General features: G+C 50.3%; 1 protein-coding gene across 3 annotated transcripts; it reads left to right on the top strand.

The window, feature by feature from the left end:
* The first annotated feature begins 424 nt into the window (after nt 1-424).
* On the top strand, nt 425-20,303 carry LOC311019306 (rho guanine nucleotide exchange factor 26-like). 3 transcript variants are annotated; one of them, XM_084018624.1, is made up of 15 exons: nt 425-2,357; nt 2,496-2,526; nt 2,840-2,891; nt 3,016-3,164; nt 4,344-4,400; nt 5,237-5,397; nt 7,482-7,637; nt 7,734-7,863; nt 8,105-8,179; nt 8,795-8,884; nt 9,728-9,882; nt 13,279-13,488; nt 19,107-19,177; nt 19,260-19,364; nt 19,614-20,303. In XM_084018624.1, the coding sequence occupies exons 1-15, from the start codon at nt 1,105-1,107 to the stop codon at nt 19,754-19,756; spliced, it is 2,838 nt and encodes a 945-aa protein (XP_083874750.1). In that variant the 5' UTR covers nt 425-1,104; the 3' UTR covers nt 19,757-20,303. The 3 variants fall into 3 exon arrangements, with proteins under 3 accessions (XP_083874750.1, XP_083874749.1, XP_083874748.1); XM_084018623.1 differs by having other exon boundaries at nt 425-2,389; nt 2,483-2,526; XM_084018622.1 differs by having other exon boundaries at nt 425-2,526.
* Nucleotides 20,304-20,380: the final 77 nt, after the last annotated feature.

The following is a 20,380-nucleotide window of genomic DNA, read 5'->3' as shown; positions in this document are numbered from 1 at the left end:
AACGGGTCAGTTTAGTGTTCAGAACCTCTAAGAATGTTTTAAAATAGATCTAAATACTTTTTGGGGAAATGTTCTAAACATGCCTCGACCTCCTAATAATATTATCATAATAACATTCCATGATCATATTAATTAGACACGAATATTCTTGTTGATCAGCTTTAAAAAACAATTAATCCCACTTAACTCTACTTTCTTTATCAAACTCACAGATATGTTGCTTTTTGTTGAATTTATTTCGTTTGATTTCGTTTGTTTTAAACAGTGAGTGTTCAGAATATATTAAATCAATTGTGTTATTATTGTGAACTATGATAAAACTATACATTCAGGTAAATATAAAAAAAATAAGCTTAAAACACAACAAATGAATTTGTTACAGAACATAATTCTTTAAATTATAAGAAAGTACTTTTTTCGTAAGTTTAAATAACATTTGTAAGAATGTATATAATCTTTATGTCACTGCTTTATTAAAATCATCTTCATCCATAACTCCGCCCCCCGGTAGCTCCGGAGGTGAGTTCTGCTCCTGTCTGCCCTCCTCCTCCTCCTCATAGAAAACGTGCAGCTCCCTCGGCAGCGCTTCAGACGCGCTCGCCGCCGCCGCCGCGCGCTCCCGTTCCCAGTCGATCCCACACTTCCCAGTGAAACTCCGCGGATCCACCTCCCCGTGTTTCCAGTTCCGTGCCGGATTAAAGTTTACTTTCTGCAGCGGATCTGCCGGTTCGAGGTGAGTTGAACCTGGTTTCGGGACTTTGGACGAGAAAGTGGATTCAGCGGGACCCGAGTCTCGGTTGTGGACTCAGTAACTGGTTTCCTGTGGAGTCTCGCGGTGGTTCCTCCCGGATCCCAAACATCCCGGAATAAGGCCATTCCAGCACACTGCACACACACAACGGGATTATCTGCTTCTGTTGCGCAATGCAGCAACTTCTCTGCTGCCGCTGAAGTCCGGATCCCAGGTTTTGCTGAGTCCCTGTTAATGATTAAACCTCTGGGACCGGACTCACTGAGATCCTCATTGTTTGCCCTCAGGGAGGGGGGATCGGGTCCTCTGCAGGGTTTGCACTGTGACCTGCAGGTCTAGGAGAGTCCAGCATCATGGAGGTCGGCAACGATGTGGACCTGTCCAACCAAAACATCACGCCGCTGTGGAAACGCCGCACGGACACCTGCAGAACCCCCCAGGACCCCAGCAGACCCAAACCCCGACCCCTCAGCTACCACATAAACGGGGTCTTGACCACAGACTTCCCCGTGGAGGACCACAAGTGTCCGTTCACCTTGAGCCAGCCGGCCGAGAGGCTGCTGGTGGCCCCCCAACACCGCTGGGGTGCCAACACGGCGGTCCTGAAGCACATCCTGCACAAACCCTCCAGGAAGTCCCGGGTGGTCCGCAGCATCAGCAACGGGCACCTCTCCCACGGACTCTTCTCGCTGGCCCGGTTCAGGTCCGAGGACGGCCGATCCGCCTCGCTGGACAACCGGACGTGTAACAGGGACGAGGGGGGGACAACCGGAGGGACGGCGTGGCAGGACAAGCACCTCCAGGACCCTCAGGACCAGATCGGATCCGCGAGGAAACACCAGGGACCTGGGAGGGGTCCCCCGTTGGACTCGTCTCCCGTCTCCCCCAACAACAACACCTCCAACCATCACGAGCGCTCCTCCCTCTCGTCCACGTCCAGCTCCTCGCCCCCGGCCCGCCGGACCCCGCCCCCCTCCCACAGCTCCACCTCCAGCATCCCGTCCCTGTCCTCCCTGACCTCCTCGGACCCCCCGACCCCGCGGTCCCCGTCGCCGGCAGACACCAGGCTTCCCTCCCTCTCCTCCCCCTCCTCCTCCCCCTCCATCGTGCTCAGCACCCACAGCGCCGCCGCCCTGAAGATGGGCACCCATCAGCTGATCCCCAAGGGCTTGGCGTCCGGCGTGCGGCAGGGCAAGCCCACGTCCGAACCGCAGGGCCTGGCGGGGCTGCTGGGGTTGGACCATTCCAAGCGAGCGTTGAAAACCCTCAGCATGGTGGAGACGGGGAGCTACTTCTCCACGGGAGGGGGCCACGGCGAGGGGGCTGACGGGGACCCCGAGAGCCCCGGGACCCTGAGGAGGGGTCTGAGGAGTCCCTCTTATAGGAGGGCCGTGGTGAGCGGGGTAGACTTGGAGGTCCCGTCGGTGGATCCCAACGCCCAGCGGTTGGCCCAGTCCGTCGTCAGGTGGCTGGACGAGGAGAAGGCAGGTTCACCAGTAAATCCTGGACCTGCAGGTCTCACCAGTCCTGGGACACCCAAACCCACCAGTCCTGGGACACCCAAAGCCACCAGTCCTGGGACATCGAAACCCACCAGTCCTGGGACGAAACCCACCAGTCCAGGGACATCGAAACCCAACAGTCCTAGGACATCAAAACCCACCAGTCCTGGGACGAAACCCACCAGTCCAGGGACATCGAAACCCACCAGCCCCAGGACCCCCAAACCTGCCAGTCCTGGGACAGAAAAGCTGACCAACCCTGGGAAAAACAAGGTGGGTGAACTCGAGAAACAGACACCGGTGTTATATACAGATATAACTAACTCAGACAATGTCGCCAATAAAGAGAAAATGAATGCAGATCTGAAAACCTGGTTCTGGACTCACAAGTCCTGAAATTAACCCGAGAACATCTCTTTGTGTTTTAAACCGAGTGACTCATTTCATTATAATCTGATTGTGGACTCAAATTGTAAAATTGCTCTGTAATTAGACGGGTCAGTGACCGGAGGTGAAAGGTCACGGACAGGTGATCTTTTAAAGGTGTGTGTGTTGTCATGACAACCCTGTTTCCTTTTTCTCTCAGACTCCAGATAAGAAGAAGGTTTTGACGCCTCAGCGGACGTTTGACAGTGAGGGTGAGAAATCCCATTTTTATTTTTAGTGTTTGTCCTAAAAAACGTCTTCTTTTTTTTTAAAAATAAAAAGTTTAAGAACTTTATTTTTGGCGTCTGACGGCGGTTTGTGTTCTCCCGTCTCCAGAGGAGGAGCTCTACCAGAACTACCAGGAGAAGGCGCTGCACGACGACTCGGACGAAGACGCCGAGTCCAGATCTGCTCCCGAACCCGACGGCAGCGGCATCGTGGTCCAGTACAGACCCATACGGACCTCCTGGAGCCAGCTCAGCGTGGTGAGACACACACACACACACACACTCTCTCTCACACACACACACTCTCTCTCATACACACACACACACACACACACTCTCGCTGCTGTCTTGGAATGCGAGCAGCGTGAAGAATGCTGTCATATCCAGTTTGCACCCGTCCTCCCTCCGTCCTCCCTCCGTCCTCCCTCCTTCCTATCAGGGAGGACGGGAGCTTGCAGGACTCTGGTGGGCTGGACTTGTCAGCCAGACCCACAGGAAGTCTCGCGGGCCCGATGCCGGCCCGTTGGCAAACTCCCGAGTCGCATCAGGCTGCAAATATGCTTAAAATGCTGCTTCTGGAGGGAGAAGTGCGTTACGTAATCAAGTTAGGGAAAGAATGGATGGAATGGAGTACTGGTTTTTATCCTCGTGTAAACCAGTAAGACTCTGATGTGAACTGGGCCGACAGGACCAGGACCAGCTGGGATCAGGTGCCCCTGTGGATCCTGTATCTGGCCCAGACCGAACACGATGATGTAACACTGCTTTCTAATTGTGTGTCGGGAGGTTTAGTTCCCGGCGAGTTGATAGCCGTGTGAGTCGGCAGCGTTTACGGGTTTTGATTTCAAAGGTCAGGGTCCAGGATGATCACATTTCCAAGGAGACTCACCACCTGTAGTTTGGGGGGGCGGAGCCTCCCCTGGAGCTAGGAAACACCGGGTAAAGCGGTCCAGCTACGGGAAGGTCTAATAAGCCGGTTGGATAATGACACCGTTAATTGATGGTGTTTCAGTCACACCCAGTGAAACCAGTTCACACGCTCCGACACCAGCTCACTGAACCAGCCTCTAGACGGTCAGCTGAGTCTGTGTTGGAGGTTTGGTGGATCTGGTGGAGCGCACACACACACACACACACACACACACACACACACACACACACACACACACACACACACACACACACACACACACACACACCAGGTTTTTTGGTTCCTATTCCTAAGCTCGTCCATCTCGTCTTCACTCAGTGAAACTGTTCTGTTTGGTATTCAAAGGGCTCCTTTCCTTTGTGTGTGAGGACAATGGTGACACACACACACACACACACACACACACACACACACACACACACACACACACACACACACAGACCCAGACTCCTCAAACAAGTGTGTCTTTGTGTCTGAAATCTCTTCATGTCGTTTGTTTCCTGCAGGTGAAGAAGAGTGGACTTTCTGAGCGGATGAATCAGGAGCAACGCAAGAGACAAGAGGCAGGTTTTACCTTCTGGTTTCAGGGCGGCTTCATGCATGCAAGTTAGGTTACCGAGCCGAGTTACCGTGGTTACTGGGCATCGTTAGCGAGCATCGTTACCGAGCATCTTTACTGAGCGGCATTACTGATCGTCGTAACCAAGTGTTGTTACCGAGTGTAACAGTTTCCAAGGGTTACGAAGGATTTCCAAGGGTTACCAAGGGTTACCAAGGATTTCCAAGGGTTACCAAGGGTTTCCAAGGGTTACCAAGGGTTTCCAAGGGTTTCCAAGAGTTTCCAAGGGTTGCCAAGGGTTGCCAAAGGTTATCAAGGGTTACCAAGAGTTACCAAGGGTTTCCAAGGGTTTCCAAGGGTTACCAAGGGTTTCCAAGGGTTTCCAAGAGTTTCCAAGGGTTGCCAAGGGTTGCCAAGGGTTATCAAGGGTTACCAAGAGTTACCAAGGGTTTCCAAGGGTTGCCAAGGGTTTCCAAGAGTTTCCAAGGGTTGCCAAGGGTTACCAAGGGTTGCCAAGGGTTTTCAAGAGTTACCAAGGGTTACCAAGGGTTGCCAAGGGTTTCCAAGAGTTTCCAAGGGTTACCAAGCACTGGTGAGAGCATGAGTCCATTTGGTCTCTGTAAGTCCTGACCAACTAAAGGCCATTAAAGCAGGACTCCTCATCAGAGCGTGGTAGATGGAGGAGGACAGATGTTGTGTTTAAGAAGACAGAGGAGGAGAACGGCTGAGCAGCGTTCCTGGTTATGATGAACATAAACAGAACTGTTGCATTATAATATAATGTATATGATATAATTCTAATAATCTAACGACCCGTCTCCTTCCTCTCCTGGCCTCCAGGCCATCTTCGAGGTGATCTCCTCGGAGCACTCGTACCTCCACAGTCTGGAGATCCTGATCCGCATGTTCAAGAACTCCGCTGAGCTCAGCGAGGCCATGACCAAGACGGAGCACCACCACCTCTTCTCCAACATCGCCGACGTCTGCGAGGCCAGCAAGAAGTGAGTGTTGTTTTCCTCTTCATCGTCACACCGATGATGACGAGCCGCTTCTGACGCTGCCAGCTGGTATTTGTAGCTTTCTGTTCCCTAAACGTCCATCATGTTTGTGGCTTCTGGTTTTGTTGGTGACCCAGATCAGTGTGTGGGGTGTGTCTATTTACTGGATGTGATCCCATTCTTCCTGCTTCATTCGTTGTTTCCAGCGGTGTGAGGGATTGTGGGTAGGCAGCGCTGAGCTGCTTCCTGTGTTTTATGACTCTTCAGTTTGATAAAGTGCTGATGATGTCTGGGACGGCCTTCGTGCTGATCTGAAGTCAGCATGCAGTCGCTCTGCGATGTCATCACTGTGCTGACATCATTCTATGAGCCAACTAGTTGACCACCGAGGAGTCGTTACCACGGTGATGATACGAGTTAATGAGTCTGAGAGTGAAACGAGGTCAACGTGAGAGTCTCCGTATGGTGTTTCCAGTCAAGGAGGTCGGGAGGCGGGGCTTCTGGTCTTGAGGTTGAAAAAAGATGAGGTCACCACTTCCTCCAGCTCTGATTGGTTGACGGATGGAGGTTGATATATTATTGGGTTTTTACTGCTTGGTTTCCAGGAAGAACAGAAGACTGTATTTTCTTTCAGCGGGTGAACGATGTGATGAACACTCACTTACTTTGTGTAACTTATGGACTACACTGTATTTATTGAGTTTTACACTTTTGTTCATACAGGAACGGATCAATACAAGTACGATGCAAACATTAATAACTTCTGGACATTAGTTGCAGGTTTTCTTCCCTTGCTGCATGAACGCTGGTTCTCTGTGAATTCCTCCCTGCATTCAGACGTGCTGCAGCTCATCTCTACTCTCTCACTCCTTTACGTCGGCCACACACACATTAATGCCCCCCCCCCCCCCCCCTCCTAAAGCCCCGGGCAGCAGCAGAGTGGAGGAGGTGGAGGAGGAGCACGGAGATAATCGGCCGGTAGCACCGGTTCAGCAGCATGTTTGCCTTGGTAGGAGAGTTTCACCTCAAAGTGTGTGTGTGTGTGTGTGTGTGTGTGTGTGTGTGTGTGTGTGTGTGTGTGTGTGTGTGTGTGTGTGTGTGTGTGTGTGTGTGTGTGTGTGTGTGTGTGTGTGTGTGTGTGTGTGTGTGTGTGTGTGTGTGTGAGAACATATACGTTATAATGGCAGCAGCGTTCTCGAGGTGTACAGGGAGGTCTAAAAACTATTTTTACTTTTATACGATTTATTCTATTTCTTGGTCTACAGCCAAAATGTAACTCCTCCCCCTCATGACATCACACTGTCATTGGGGTCAGTGAGGTTGTGCCCGAGAAAAGGGCTGAGCATCTGTGACCTGGTAAAGCCCCGAGTACACTTGTAGGACCAGGTCCAGAGGACAGGGTATAGAGGATGGGGGTCCACAGAATCAGGTCCAGGGACGGGGGTCCACAGAATCAGGTCCAGAGGACGGGGGTCCACAGGATGGGGTCCAGAGGACGGGGGTCCACAGGATGGGGTCCAGAGGAGGGGGTCCAGAGGATGTGGTCTAGTGGACGGGGGTCCAGAGGATGTGGTCCAGAGGACGTGGTCTAGTGGACGGGGATCCAGAGGACAGGGTCCAGAGGACGTGGTCTAGTGGATGGGGTCCAGAGGACGGGGTCCAGAGGAGGGGGTCCAGAGGACGCGGCTGTTTCCCTGGGCGGTCTGGGGGGTGACGGCGTGGCTCGGGGGCAGCAGAGGTGCTGTTGCAGATGAGCTGAAAGTCAAGGTCAGCTTCCTGTTTGTCAGCGTGACAGCTTCCTGTTTGTCACCTCGGGGTCGTGCGTGCGACGACACTTTGATGCTCCTGAAGTTGGCCGTCGCGGCGTCCATCTGCAGGAAGAGGAAGCGTGCTCTGGTTGATGGGGGTGTGTGTATTTTAAGAGGCGTTTAGAAAGGTGTCGGCGCTGCTTCCTGCCTTCCTGCCTCTGTCATCGTGTCCTGTGTTTCCCCCGCGGCGTGCGATGACTCACGACTCGGCGGTTCTGAGCCGTCTCCATATACGGGCGTTAAACCCCCGACGTTCTGACTGGTTCTTCTTGTCATCAGGTTCTTCAAGGAGCTGGAGGAGCGACACCAGCAGAACATCGTCATCGATGACATCAGCGACATCGTGGACAAGCACGCCGCGCAGTCCAACTTCGACCCGTTCATCACGTACTGCTCCAACGAGGTCTACCAGCAGAGGACCCTGCAGAGGCTGCTGTGAGTGGACCCGGACCCGGACTCCAACCTCTCAAATACTGGACTCGGATCCAACGTGACTCCTCGTCCTGACCTCCCTCTGTCCCCCTCTGGCAGGTCCAAGAACCCGGTTTTCAAGGAGGTGCTGAGCCGGATCGAGAGCCACCCGGACTGCAGGAACCTCCCCATGATCTCCTTCCTGATCCTGCCCATGCAGAGGATCACCCGCCTGCCTCTGCTCATGGATGTGAGTGCTGGTTCCGCTGACCTCGGATCAGACTCGATCACCCAACGGATTTCTTCCTTTCATTGTGTGAATGTTTGATCTTCTTCTTTGGTTTCACACCACTTCATTCTGTCTCCCCTCCCTCCCTCGCCCTGCTTTCATCACCCCCCTCCCCGGAGTCTCTCCAGGACTCTGGGGGTCTACGTTTGCTTCCCACGCTGGTTTATCAGTGTTTTGGCTGATCTGAGTCTCTGTGTTGCAGACGATCTGTCAGAAGACGCCCAAAGACTCGACGCAGTACGAGGACTGTAAGAAAGCGCTGCAGGCCGTCAGCAAGGTGAGTCCACCGCCCATGTTTCCATGGTTTCATACCTCGTTGTCATGGTGATACTACCTCTCCTCCTACTGCATCTGTTTCACTAGAGAATATTCTACAAAAATGTTCTATTGATAAACACACCTGTCTGTCTGTGTGTGTGTGTGTGTGTGTGTGTGTGTGTGTGTCTCTGTGTGTGTGTGTGTGTGTGTCTACGTGTGTGTGTGTGTGTCTACGTGTGTGTGTGTGTGTCTCTGTGTGTCTCTGTGTGTGTGTGTGTGTGTCTCTGTGTCTCTGTGTGTGTGTGTCTACGTGTGTGTGTGTGTGTCTACGTGTGTGTGTGTGTGTGTGTCTACGTGTGTGTGTGTCTATGTCTACGTGTCTGTGTGTGTGTGTGTGTGTGTGTGTGTGTGTCTACTTGTCTGTGTGTGTGTGTGTGTGTGTGTGTGTGTGTGTGTCTACGTGTGTGTGTGTGTGTGTGTCTATGTCTACGTGTCTGTGTGTGTGTGTGTGTGTGTGTGTCTACGTGTCTGTGTGTGCGTGTGTGTGTGTGTGTGTCTATGTCTACGTGTGTGTGTGTGTGTGTGTCTCTGTGTGTGTGTGTGTGTGTGTGTGTGTGTGTGTGTGTGTGTGTAGGTGGTAAGGAAGTGTAATGAAGGAGCTCGTACGATGGAGAGAACAGAGATGATGTACACCATCAACTCTCAGCTGGAGTTCAAGATCAAGGTACGGACACTCATTAGTACACAGTTGCATCCTGGGTAATATTTATTTTGAATAAACATCATCAGGTGACTGACATGACGACGAATAGTGGGACGTTTTTCTGTAACCCTTCAGAGTATGATTATGTGAATCCTTCATGTAGTCCTGCATGAGTCTGCATGAGTCCTTCATGTAGTCCTGCATGAGTCTGCATGAGTCCTTCATGTAGTCCTGCATGAGTCTGCATGAGTCCTTCATGTAGTCCTGCATGAGTCTGCATGAGTCCTTCATGTAGTCCTGCATGAGAGTCTGCATGAGTCCTTCATGTAGTCCTGCATGAGAGTCTGCATGAGTCCTTCATGTAGTCCTGCATGAGAGTCTGCATGAGTCCTTCATGTAGTCCTGCATGAGAGTCATGTAGTCCTGCATGAGAGTCTGCATGAGTCCTTCATGTAGTCCTGCATGAGAGTCTGCATGAGTCCTTCATGTAGTCCTGCATGAGAGTCTGCATGAGTCCTTCATGTAGTCCTGCATGAGAGTCTGCATGAGTCCTTCATGTAGTCCTGCATGAGTCTGCATGAGTCCTTCATGTAGTCCTGCATGAGTCTGCATGAGTCCTTCATGTAGTCCTGCATGAGAGTCTGCATGAGTCCTTCATGTAGTCCTGCATGAGTCTGCATGAGTCCTTCATGTAGTCCTGCATGCAGACTCTCATGCACACGAGGCTCTGCAGGCTGGAGTGCCTCTAAGCATTGTGGGAAAACAGCAGTTGGTCCGTTTGGGATCCTCATGAACTCTCAGCTGTCGATTCAGGAATCCCCGCCAGCAGCTGACACTGCATGTCCACTTCCTGTCCCCCCCCAGCCGTTCCCGCTGGTCTCGTCCTCCCGCTGGATGGTGAAGAGAGGCGAGCTGACGGCGTTCGCCGAGGACAGCGGCCTCTTCCTGAAGAGGACGTCACGGCACCACGTCTACTTCTTCCTCTTCAACGACGTCTTCATCGTCACCAGGAAGAAGAGGTGAGTCCTCCGCTCCCTGTTTGTGTTGGTGTCGCCGGTTGCTAGGCGGTTGCTAGGAGGTTGCAGGCTCCGCCCATGACGACTTTGCCTGTTCTGACACGTTAGCGGTGAAAGTGTTTTTCGCTGTGAACTACATACGACCCGGAGGATTATAGTGCTGGAACAACAACAAAGGGTGTAGATTTAAGTGTGTAGATTTAAGTGTGTAGAAGGATCCTGGACCACGGTCTTCCTCCCTGGACCGGCGTGAACCTGAACCCGTTTTTATCTGAGTGTTGTTGAGCTTCTCTGTTTGACTCCTCTGACGCCTGCAGAGCTGCTTCCTCTAGTTTTCATGTGAAACCCTGGAGAGGACTTCCCTGAAACGATGTGGTTTTCATTTGTGTGCGTGCGTGCGTGCGTGTGTGTGTTAGAGTGCGTGTGTGCGTGCGTGCGTGCGTGCGTGCGTGCGTGCGTGTCTACTCCCTCGCTCTGCGTCTGGAACTGATTGTCCTGCCGTTTGCAAGAAGACACCCCTGAAGAATTCCTAGGAATCATAAAACATAAAAAGGGAAAGAAACATGTGATATTGTTCTGGGAATCTGACCCCGGGTCTGTTTGGCGGAGGGAGTGCTCCGGAGTCACGGTGTGTATTTGTGCCACCTGGAGAATCGCCGTGTTGTATTATTGGTTTGTGCTGTGGTCGAGCGCCCGAGTCCTGCCGCTGCACGCCACTCGGTTGCCGTGGAAACAAACCACCCACCTGATGCTCTAATAGCTCTTCCCTTTGTCATCAGGGTGTCGGGGATCCATTACAACCTGACTTCCATTGCCAAATACAATAATGCCGTGCGCTCGAATCCTCATTTGTCTTCAGCTTTCGTTTGAAGGAACACATGAGGACCAGAAGGTCAAAGGTCAAAGCCTTGAAACGTGGAGAGCAAACACACCTTGGACCCGAGAAGGTTCCGGGTTTCTAGGATGATGGATGTGAATGTTCAGTAGAACGACGTGTGAGCTTCAGTAGTCTAGGATCAGATCTGTTGTTTCAGGTGTTATTACACGTGTTTAACTGTAATAACTTTGAGTACGTGATGGAATAACTTTAATCACTGGTTGGTGTTTTACCTCGCTGGTTTCCATGACGATAAAAGGTTTCAGTAAGGGATCCGTTCGGCTCTCAGTTTAACAAACATCTTGAACTGGATCCAAAAATGAAAGTGGCCTCTGGAAGCCGAGTCCACGTCGGACTGGTCTGCTGTCACGCAGCGGGAACACTTACGCAACGCCGAGCCCCGCCCCCATCCCCCCCCCCCCCCCCCCCCCCCCCCCCCCCGTTTCCTCTGTGATGCTGCATGTAAACATTCAGACTCTCATCTCTCTTCTTTCCCTTTCTTTTTGGGTTGTTATGATGTGTGTGAAGCTTTGTGTGTGTGTGTGTGTGTGTGTGTGTGTGTGTGTGTGTGTGTGTGTGTGTGTGTGTGTGTGTGTGTGTGTATATATGTGTGTGTGTGTGTGTATATGTGTGTGTGTGTGTGTGTGTATATATGTGTGTGTGTGTAAGCCTATAATTCCATCACTTTCTGTTCTCGTTTTCTTTCCACTCCCTTTTGTTTGTTTGACCGTCACAGACTCAACACTCCTACTGTACTTTGCACCAGAACATTATGCTCTGACTGTGTGTGTGTGTGTTTATCTTTGTGTGTGTGTGTGTATGTGTGTGTGTATGTGTGTGTGTGAGAGGAGGATTGTTAGTTTCTCCCACATTTTAACAGAGAATATTCAAACTAGTTCCCAACTTCATTCCTGTATTCAGCAATAATCCAACACTGTTACCCCCCACCCCTACCCTGTAGATACCCCCCCCCCCCACTAATATACAGATACCCCCCCCCCCTCTAATATACAGATACCCCCCCCCCTCTAATGTACAGATACCCCCCCCACCCCCACTAATATACAGATGCCCCCCCCCCCCCTCTAATATACAGATACCCCCCCACTAATATACAGATACCCCCCCCCTCTAATGTACAGATACCCCCCCCCACCCCCACTAATATACAGATGCCCCACCCCCCCCCTCTAATATACAGATACCCCCCCCCCCCCACCCCACTAATGTACAGATACCCCACCCCCCCCCCTCTAATATACAGATACCCCCCCCCCCCCACCCCCACTAATATACAGATGCCCCACCCCCCCCCCTCTAATAAACAGATACCCCCCCCCCCCCCCCCCCACCCCACTAATATACAGATACCCCACCCACCACATTCCCCAAACCTCATGTAAATGGATTCCAGCCATTTCACCTGTGGGCCGTCAGGATCCTAAATTCCATTCATGGTTTAAATTCAGGGGCGTTTTCATGGCTTGGTTGATATTTTTAGAAACCCTTCAAAAGTAACTTTATTTAAACCCCTTTAATTATGTCATTAGTATCACTTCATACATTTATTTTCATTAGAAGTTTTGGGGATTTGAAGACAAAGAAATTAATGAAGTCTGTGGATCATTGCTGTGTGTGTGTGTGTGTGTGTGTGTGTGTGTGTGTGTGTGTGTGTGTGTGTGTGTGTGTGTGTGTGTGTGTGTGTGTGTGTGTGTGTGTGTGTGTGTGTGTGTGGGGGGGGGGGGGGGGGCGGGCTCTAATGGACCTGCTGGCTCACACACAGCCGGTTTCTGTCTCTTAGCTTCTGTTTCAGTCTGGGGTTGATAAAACAACACACACACACACACACACACACACACACACACACACACACACACACACACACACACACACACACACACACACACGTACACATCAGAGGTTTCACAATGGGCTCCAGATGTGTCGGCTCAGTCTGGTGCTGCAGGACGGCGGGTCACGGTGACGGGGCTCCTGGGAAACGTAGGCCTGTAATAAAGATGATTTATGAATCCAGGTGAATGGGATTAACTGCCGAGCTGTTTTTCCTCCGTCGGCTCCAAATACGATGTTTGCTTTGGTTTACTTGATGATATTATAATTGTATTCACTCTTTAATTTGCTCTTAATTTAGATATTCATTCTTGAAACATTTTAATCTGTAAATATAATATTTGTAACAACAACGTAGTGTTTTTCTTGGGCAGGAACAGGAAGGCAGACTGTCCCAGGTGTTATTCCAAAATGAAAATGAGGAAACAAGCTTCTGTTAAATGAAATGAACGGTTGTTTAGTTGAAGAAAAGAGGAGAAAATCAGCCGAATCCTCATTCATGTTGAATCTGAAACACGGGAACAGTTTTATCTTGAAATGAGGAAATGAAGAATGGTCAAATAGTATTTAATTAAATTTTTCATCGTTGTCTGCATTGGCTTGTGTTTCTGTTTGAACTGTGAAATAACTGACTCCCCGGTCTGAACCCTGTGGTGCTCCGTCTCCCCCAGCGAGGACAGCTACTCCGTGATGGACTACGCCCTCCGGGACCAGATCTGGGTCGGGCCCTGCCAGCCCGAGGACCTCTGCCTGTCGCCGGTCCGGAGCCCCGCCGGCATGCTGAGCTCGCGGCAACCCGGCGCCAACCATCTTTTCCGTCTTCGTTTCCGTAGCAACCACTCCGGAGAGAAGGTGCCCATGATCCTGGGAACGGAACTACTGTGAGTGACTTTATTTCCTTTACCTTCGGTTTTCTGGTTTCAGCTACAGATGAGGGACGTCTGCTGAAAAACAGGGAGAATCATTTATTATATATTTATATATATATAATATGAAATATATGAAAAAAAATACTTTTTACATTTTTATTTATATATGTATAAAATTATAAGTACATACATATATATATCCCATCACCCCTCTCTCTGTCTCTCTCTGTCTCTCTCTCTCTCTGTCCCACTCTCTCTCTGTCCCACTCTCTCTCTGTCTCTCTCTCTCTCTGTCCCACTCTCTCTCTGTCCCACTCTCTCTCTGTCTCTCTCTCTCTCTCCCTCTCTCTGTCTCTCTGTCCCTCTCTCTCTCTGTCTCTCTGTCTCTCTGTCTCTGTCTCTCTCTCTGTCTCTGTCTCTCTCCCTCTCTCTGTCTCTCTGTCTCTCTCTCCCTCTCTGTCTCTCTGTCTCTCTCCCTCTCTGTCCCTCTCTCTCTCTGTCTCTCTGTCTCTCTGTCTCTGTCTCTCTCTGTCTCTCTGTCTCTCTGTCTCTGTCTCTCTCTCTGTCTCTGTCTCTCTCCCTCTCTCTGTCTCTCTGTCTCTCTCTCCCTCTCTGTCTCTCTGTCTCTCTCCCTCTCTGTCTCTCTCTGTCTCTCTGTCTCTCTGTCCCACTCTCTCTCTGTCCCACTCTCTCTCTGTCTCTCTCTCTCTCTGTCCCTCTCTCTCTCTGTCTCTCTGTCTCTCTGTCTCTGTCTCTCTCTCTGTCTCTCTCCCTCTCTCTGTCTCTCTGTCTCTCTCTCCCTCTCTGTCTCTCTGTCTCTCTCCCTCTCTGTCTCTCTCTGTCTCTCTGTCTCTCTCCCTCTCTGTCTCTCTCTGTCTCTCTGTCTCTCTCCCTCTCTGTCTCTCTCTGTCTCTCTCTCCCTCTCTCTCTGTCTCTCTGTCTCTCTCTCTCTGTCTCTCTGTCCCTCTCTCTGTCTCTCTCTGTCTCTGTCTCTCTCTCTCTGTCTCTCTGTCTCTCTCTCTCTCTGTCTCTCTCTCTCTCTCTGTCTCTCTGTCTCTCTCTCTCTGTCTCTCTCTCTCTCTGTCTCTGTCTCTCTGTCTCTCTCTCTCTGTCTCTCTGTCTCTCTCTCTGTCTCTCTCTGTCTCTCTGTCCCTCTCTGTCTCTCTCTCTCTGTCTCTGTCTCTCTCTCTGTCTCTCTCTCTCTCTGTCTCTCTGTCTCTCTCCCTCTCTCTGTCTGTCTCTCTGTCTCTCTCTCTCTGTCTCTGTCTCTCTCTCTGTCTCTCTCTCTCTCTGTCTCTCTGTCTCTCTCCCTCTCTCTGTCTCTCTCTCTCTCTGTCTCTCTGTCTCTCTCTGTCTCTCTCTCTCTGTCGGCATCATGGCAGCTCACAGGGATATTCAGTTACGTCTATTCTCCAGCTTCCACCTGAGCCGCCGCTGGTTGCGGCTGTGAGCTGGGAGAGGGAGGATCAGGGGTCAGGGGTCGTCCTGTCACACGGACCGGCTCCACCGGAGACTGTTGTGTTGACTGAGCGTGTTAGACACCATCTATTCTGGGGAGAGCTGCTCTCTTTGTCTGCAGCCCACGTCAATGTTTACATCTGAACTGTGGTCAGCTGGTCTGAGGTCTGAGCTTCCTGGGTCGAGGATGTTTGCATGGATTATGTAACGGACAATAGGCATCTGTCATATGTTGGGCTTCATACAGGCTTTCTGTTCTGGCCAGACGTGCACGCACTGAGGTCGTGATTATGTTCTTTGTTGAGAGGCGTTTCCGTGAGCGCCGGTCCTGTTCCTCCTCATTCCTTCTGTAGATCATTACAGAAATCATCAGCTCCACTTTACCAACAATACCTTTAAATGTCTCCCCGCTCTTTAAAAGTCTGTTGCATCAGCTAAATGTTCCGCGGGGACATCGTGTGTTATTGTGTCACGACAACGTTATATAAAAGAGTTCGCATTTTAGTTCTCTCGTCTTCTCCTGAACCGAGAAACACAGCGAAAGAACATTTAAATGTAGCAGAATTAAATGTATTTATGTTTTTACCCAGGTAAATTATCTGGAACCACTATGCTGCAGAAATACTGAGAAAATGGTCCTACTTCTCTCTGCTGGCCACCAGGGGGCGACTCCTCTCTGGTTGTATAGAAGTCTATGAGAAAATGGTCCTACTTCTCTCTGCTGGCCACCAGGGGGCGACCTGCTGATTGACAGGTCCATTTAGCGTCCACCAGACCAGAAAGCAGGGGATGCTTTAGGGGGCGGGGCTTACCTGCTGATTGACAGGTTGCTACCACGCTACCAATGCTAGTTAGCTACTAAGATGACTTTAACACTTACGCTCTAAAGTTGACCTTGAGATATAGAAGCTAACTTTGTTAGCAGCTTCATACCAGAATCCACATGGATCCAGATCCAGTAAGGGTGTTGTGTTCATCAGATCCACCCGTCGCTCCTCCACAGTCCCAAATATGGTCACTTCCTTCCAGAACACCAGTGTGGACGGTGAAACCTGATAAATGACCCCAGTAACAGGGTTTGTTGGGACTGATGGTCTGTAGGAGGGAGTCTCTGGGTCTCTGGGTCTTATGGAGGGCTCATGTAGACATGAGGGGGGTCTCCTAGTCTGACTGGTCCCTCTGTCTTGGAGGGTCCTCCTGGAAATCCCCTAACCCTCCCGGGGTCTGGGCCCCTCGGCGAGGATCTGGAGATGTGCGTTAGTGCTCTCTAAGCTGAGGAGACCTCGGCAACCTATTGTTCCAGCGGTTGCTAGGCATTGTTTAAGCTGTTGCCTAGCAACGGTCCATCGTGAAGTGGGGGGCCGTTTCCCACGACTCTTCTTCTTCCTCACTCTTCCTCCCTCAGACAGCAGCCGGTGTCGGCTCTTTGTCTCCGGCGACCAGAATAACTTCCCCTCTTTTCTCTCGGACGTTCGTCAGCGAATTATCGAGCTAACGAGACGCGACACGAGTGTGGGCTAACGGCAGATCAACGGGACAAAGAGGAGCACTGAGGCGTCGTGAGAACAGAGGGATGATGAACTTTCACCAGGAAACTACTTATTGTCTTTAAAACGTCAGAACACTTCTTCATTTTCCACTTTCTTTGCATGAATACATTTCAGTCCAAATTTAGAAACATTCAAACATTCAGTGTTAGGGGTGGGAATCTTTGGGTGTCTCATGATTGGATTCAGAATAGATTTTTTAACGAGTCCATGTTTCAGGATCTTCTCCTAAATCTGGCATAAATCATGGCATTAGAGCATAAGATGATATAATTTATGTAAATACACAAAATGAAAGTCTAAGACCAAAGATCACATTAATTCTTCTTCTTCTCTCGTGTGACGGACGGGGTGATTCTGTAATTTCACTGTCTTCATATAATGACAATAAAGTCGACCTTCCTAATTCACGCTTAACTTGCACAAACTTTTAGTATTAAAAACACAAATAAAATATAAAATAAATATATTTTTGGAAGTTATGAATCGATTTGGAAGAAGTACAAGTTAAATAGTTTATGCCTTTCGACCAAGAGTCCAAAACTTACACGTTTAAATTGCAAAACAACAAAATAGAGAAATCATGCACAAAGTGCTACAATCAGCAGAACCATCAGAACCATCAGAACCAACAGAACCAACAGAACCATCAGAACCATCAGAACCAGCAGAACCAGCGTCCGTGTTGAATCCGGACCACATGGTTCCACCTCAGAGCGTCTCTGAAGCTGAAGTCGGGTTACGATGGGAAATTCCTCACATTCTGACCGAAGGCGGGTCTGTGTGTTTTATTTTGTGGAAATGAAAACCGTATAAATTCTTGTCATGTCGGTCAGTTTGCGGTGAGGGGGGGGGGGGGTTCTGCTTCCTGCTGACCCTCTAACCCCCCCCCCCTGGATCCCTGTGGGGGGTCTGAGAGTCCTGCAGGCTGCTCAGCTCTGACATCAGACATCAAGAATCCAGACAAGACAGCTGCTGGACACAAGGACGCCTTCTCTCCGGTGATGTCACCGCGTCCCCCCCCCCCCCCCCCATGACGGGTGAGTCCTGTCTGTCGTGGAACAGAGAACCTCAGAGGTCAAACAGCTGGAACACGGAGCAGCAGCCGTTACGTAACAGTTGTTTTTCATTATCGAGGATGGAACCGTTTCCCTCGGTAGATGTGGAGGAGGAGGAGGAGGAGGAGGAGCAGGAGGAGGAGGAGGAGGAGAAACACTGATGGGTGTGAGCCGAGATAAGGAACGGAGGTCTGGTGATGATTTGAAGTTGGCCGTGGTTGGAGAGTCTGTCGTCGCTGTTTATCTGCTGAGAATGAGTTCTTACAGCAGCAGAACCTCCGACGGCACATTCATGGTTCTCAGCATTCTCTCACGTCGGGTTAAAAGGCAAGGAGGGGTCAGGGGTCAGGGGTCGGGGTGTAGTCTAGTAGAGGACGAGGGAGACCACCTGCTGATTATGCATCATTCACATTATGTTCTATGAGTGTTGTAGGAGCCTAAATGCAGTTTAATGAGAATAAGTTAAGAAGAAGGATACGAATATTTACTTTATTAACAGTTTTATACTTTTGTTTGTTTATAGTGAAGCAATAAGTATGTTTGGTAAATGTAATATTTGTGGACAGCTTAAATGATCCTTTCTAGTATATTTGTGGTTCTTTATAGTGGGCGGATGTGTTGCACCTTTTAAGGAGGTTGAAAAAATTAATGAAAATAATAGATCAAATGAAGTGAAACAAAACCAACACAAACATGGTCATTGTTAGCATTGTTAGCATGAAGCTAGCTGCCTGAGGGATATAAAGTGTTGCGTCATGATTGAAAGTGATGACTCACCAGGACGGATAACCTAAAAACAGGTAGTTGAACCGCACCCGGTTAGAAATAATAAACATGACATCAGTGTAATCATAATGATTATTCTGGACTCTGGACTCCACCAGGACCTGATCAGGGACTCTAAAGCTCTTATCTGAGTCCAAAGGTCAGACCTGATCAGGTCTCATGTTGCATTGTGGTCGATGACCTCCATGTTAATCATTTTAGAGGTTTATAGTGCCCCCCCCCTCCTCATGGTAATGAGGTCTGACTCACGGGGACTTTTCCTGGTCCGAGGTCCGGTTTAAGGGGCCACACAAAAACCCTCTGCAGGACTCGAGCCAGCGGTGCTGAGTCACGGGGCCCTGCATACCCCCGGTTCATTTTCTGACCCTCCTTTGTCTCGCCCCGTTTGCTCTCTAAATCTCCTCCCCATTCAGTCGTCGACGGCAACAGGTGAAACCAGAGAGTTCTTTGGAACATGACCTGAGGGACTCCACCCACCGGTTGATTCCCACGAAAGAGACAAGAGAGAGAGAGGGGGGAGGCAGGAGGGAGCGGGTCTGTTCCCTCCTGGGAACCGACCTCATGTTCTCCCGGTTCTCCGGCTGAAACACACCTCTGTTCTCCCGTTGGGGGTGGGGGGGGGGGGGGGGACCTGCTGGGCAACTAGATGTCTCGGCTCCTGTGTATTAAAGCTGGCTTGTTATTGAACCTCCTTTGTTTTCAGATCCAGCTGTGACATCACCTCTGTAACTGTGACATCATCGTCTGGATGAAGCTCTAATGAATAACTGTGTGTTTCCAGGAACGAGCGAGCCCGGTGGATCAGCGCCCTCGGACACAACGTCAACAACAACAGGAGTCAGGACAGAACCAGTGAGTCCTCTGAGCCTGCAGCACCACCTTGTGGTCGCCTCGGGAACTGTTATTGTTGAATTCACACGTGTTGTTGTTGCAGACGTGATGCAGGTGGAGGTGATCCGCACGTACACGGCCAAGCAGCCCGACGAGCTGTCCCTGCAGGTCGCCGACGTGGTTCTGGTCTCGCAGACCGTAGAAGACGGTACGTTACCGGACCCGTTCCCCGGACCTTCACACGGACCCGACACCTTTCAAAGCTCCACAAACACACACACAGAGTCCCAAGGTCGTTTTTTACCCGCCTTTTGGTCACCATAGCAACTGACGGACAGTCGGCGTCGAGCATCAAAAAGCAACATTTTGAAAAGCTATGAAAAGACACAAAGACCTGGATAAGAATGAAATAAATACATCAAAATCTAAATAACAATCATGCTTCTCTTCCTCTCAGGCTGGTACGAAGGCGAGCGGCTGCGTGACGGAGAAAGGGGGTGGTTCCTCGCCGAGTGCGCCGAACCAATCACGTGCCAGGCCACCATCGAACGCAACATGCAGAGGATGGACCGCCTGCAGGGTCTGGAGACCAACGTGTGACCCGGGAGCAGCGATCCGGCCTCCTGAAGACCTGGACCAATCACAGGAGGCGCCTGCCGCTGATGATGTGTGATGTCATCAGCTTCATCAGGAACAGTTCCACTATGAAGATCGGCAGCTTCTTGAGTGTTTGATTATATTGATATTTACAAAAACAAAGCTGCCCCCCCCCCCGTCCACTCTGATTTGGAACAGTCTGAAACCGGCAGATGGACCGGCCCTCAGGATTTATTTCTGACATCACGGAGGCGAACCCGAACCTTAATGCGATGTCCGGCATGAGTCAGCGTTTTTATGTTTTTTGGGGGTTTTTTTTAGCGACGATGTCGGTTTTTTTGCACTCAGGGAAAAACACAAAAATTAGCTACGTGACGCCACACATCTGATCTTTATTTCCAGTCACTTCCTGTTCTAATGTAAAGCATCCGCGTTCATGTAAATATGTAAAACAGCCTGAAACTGTAACATATATATTTCCAAAATACAGATTTATATCGCAGAAGAACTTGTTGTGTTTCAGCCACTTTAAATAAAAGTTCAACTGTGTGTCGTGTGTTGAATGAATACTTCCTCCGTTAACAGTCGGACCAAAGAAGAACTTTTCACATATTTATTCCAACCAAA

This window comes from Eutrigla gurnardus (assembly GCF_963514095.1).
Source record: "Eutrigla gurnardus genome assembly, chromosome: 10".
Lineage (NCBI taxonomy): Eukaryota > Metazoa > Chordata > Actinopteri > Perciformes > Triglidae > Eutrigla > Eutrigla gurnardus.
This window is presented reverse-complemented; position numbering and strand designations above follow the sequence as displayed.

Coding starts and splice junctions, on each gene's coding strand:
- LOC311019306 (XM_084018622.1), top strand. CDS start 1,105: ATGGAGGTCGGCAACGATGTGGACCTGTCCAACCAAAACATCACGCCG. Junction 7,638..7,733: donor AGGACCCTGCAGAGGCTGCT/GTGAGTGGACCC, acceptor CCCCTCTGGCAG/GTCCAAGAACCCGGTTTTCA. Junction 9,883..13,278: donor ATCGTCACCAGGAAGAAGAG/GTGAGTCCTCCG, acceptor CGTCTCCCCCAG/CGAGGACAGCTACTCCGTGA.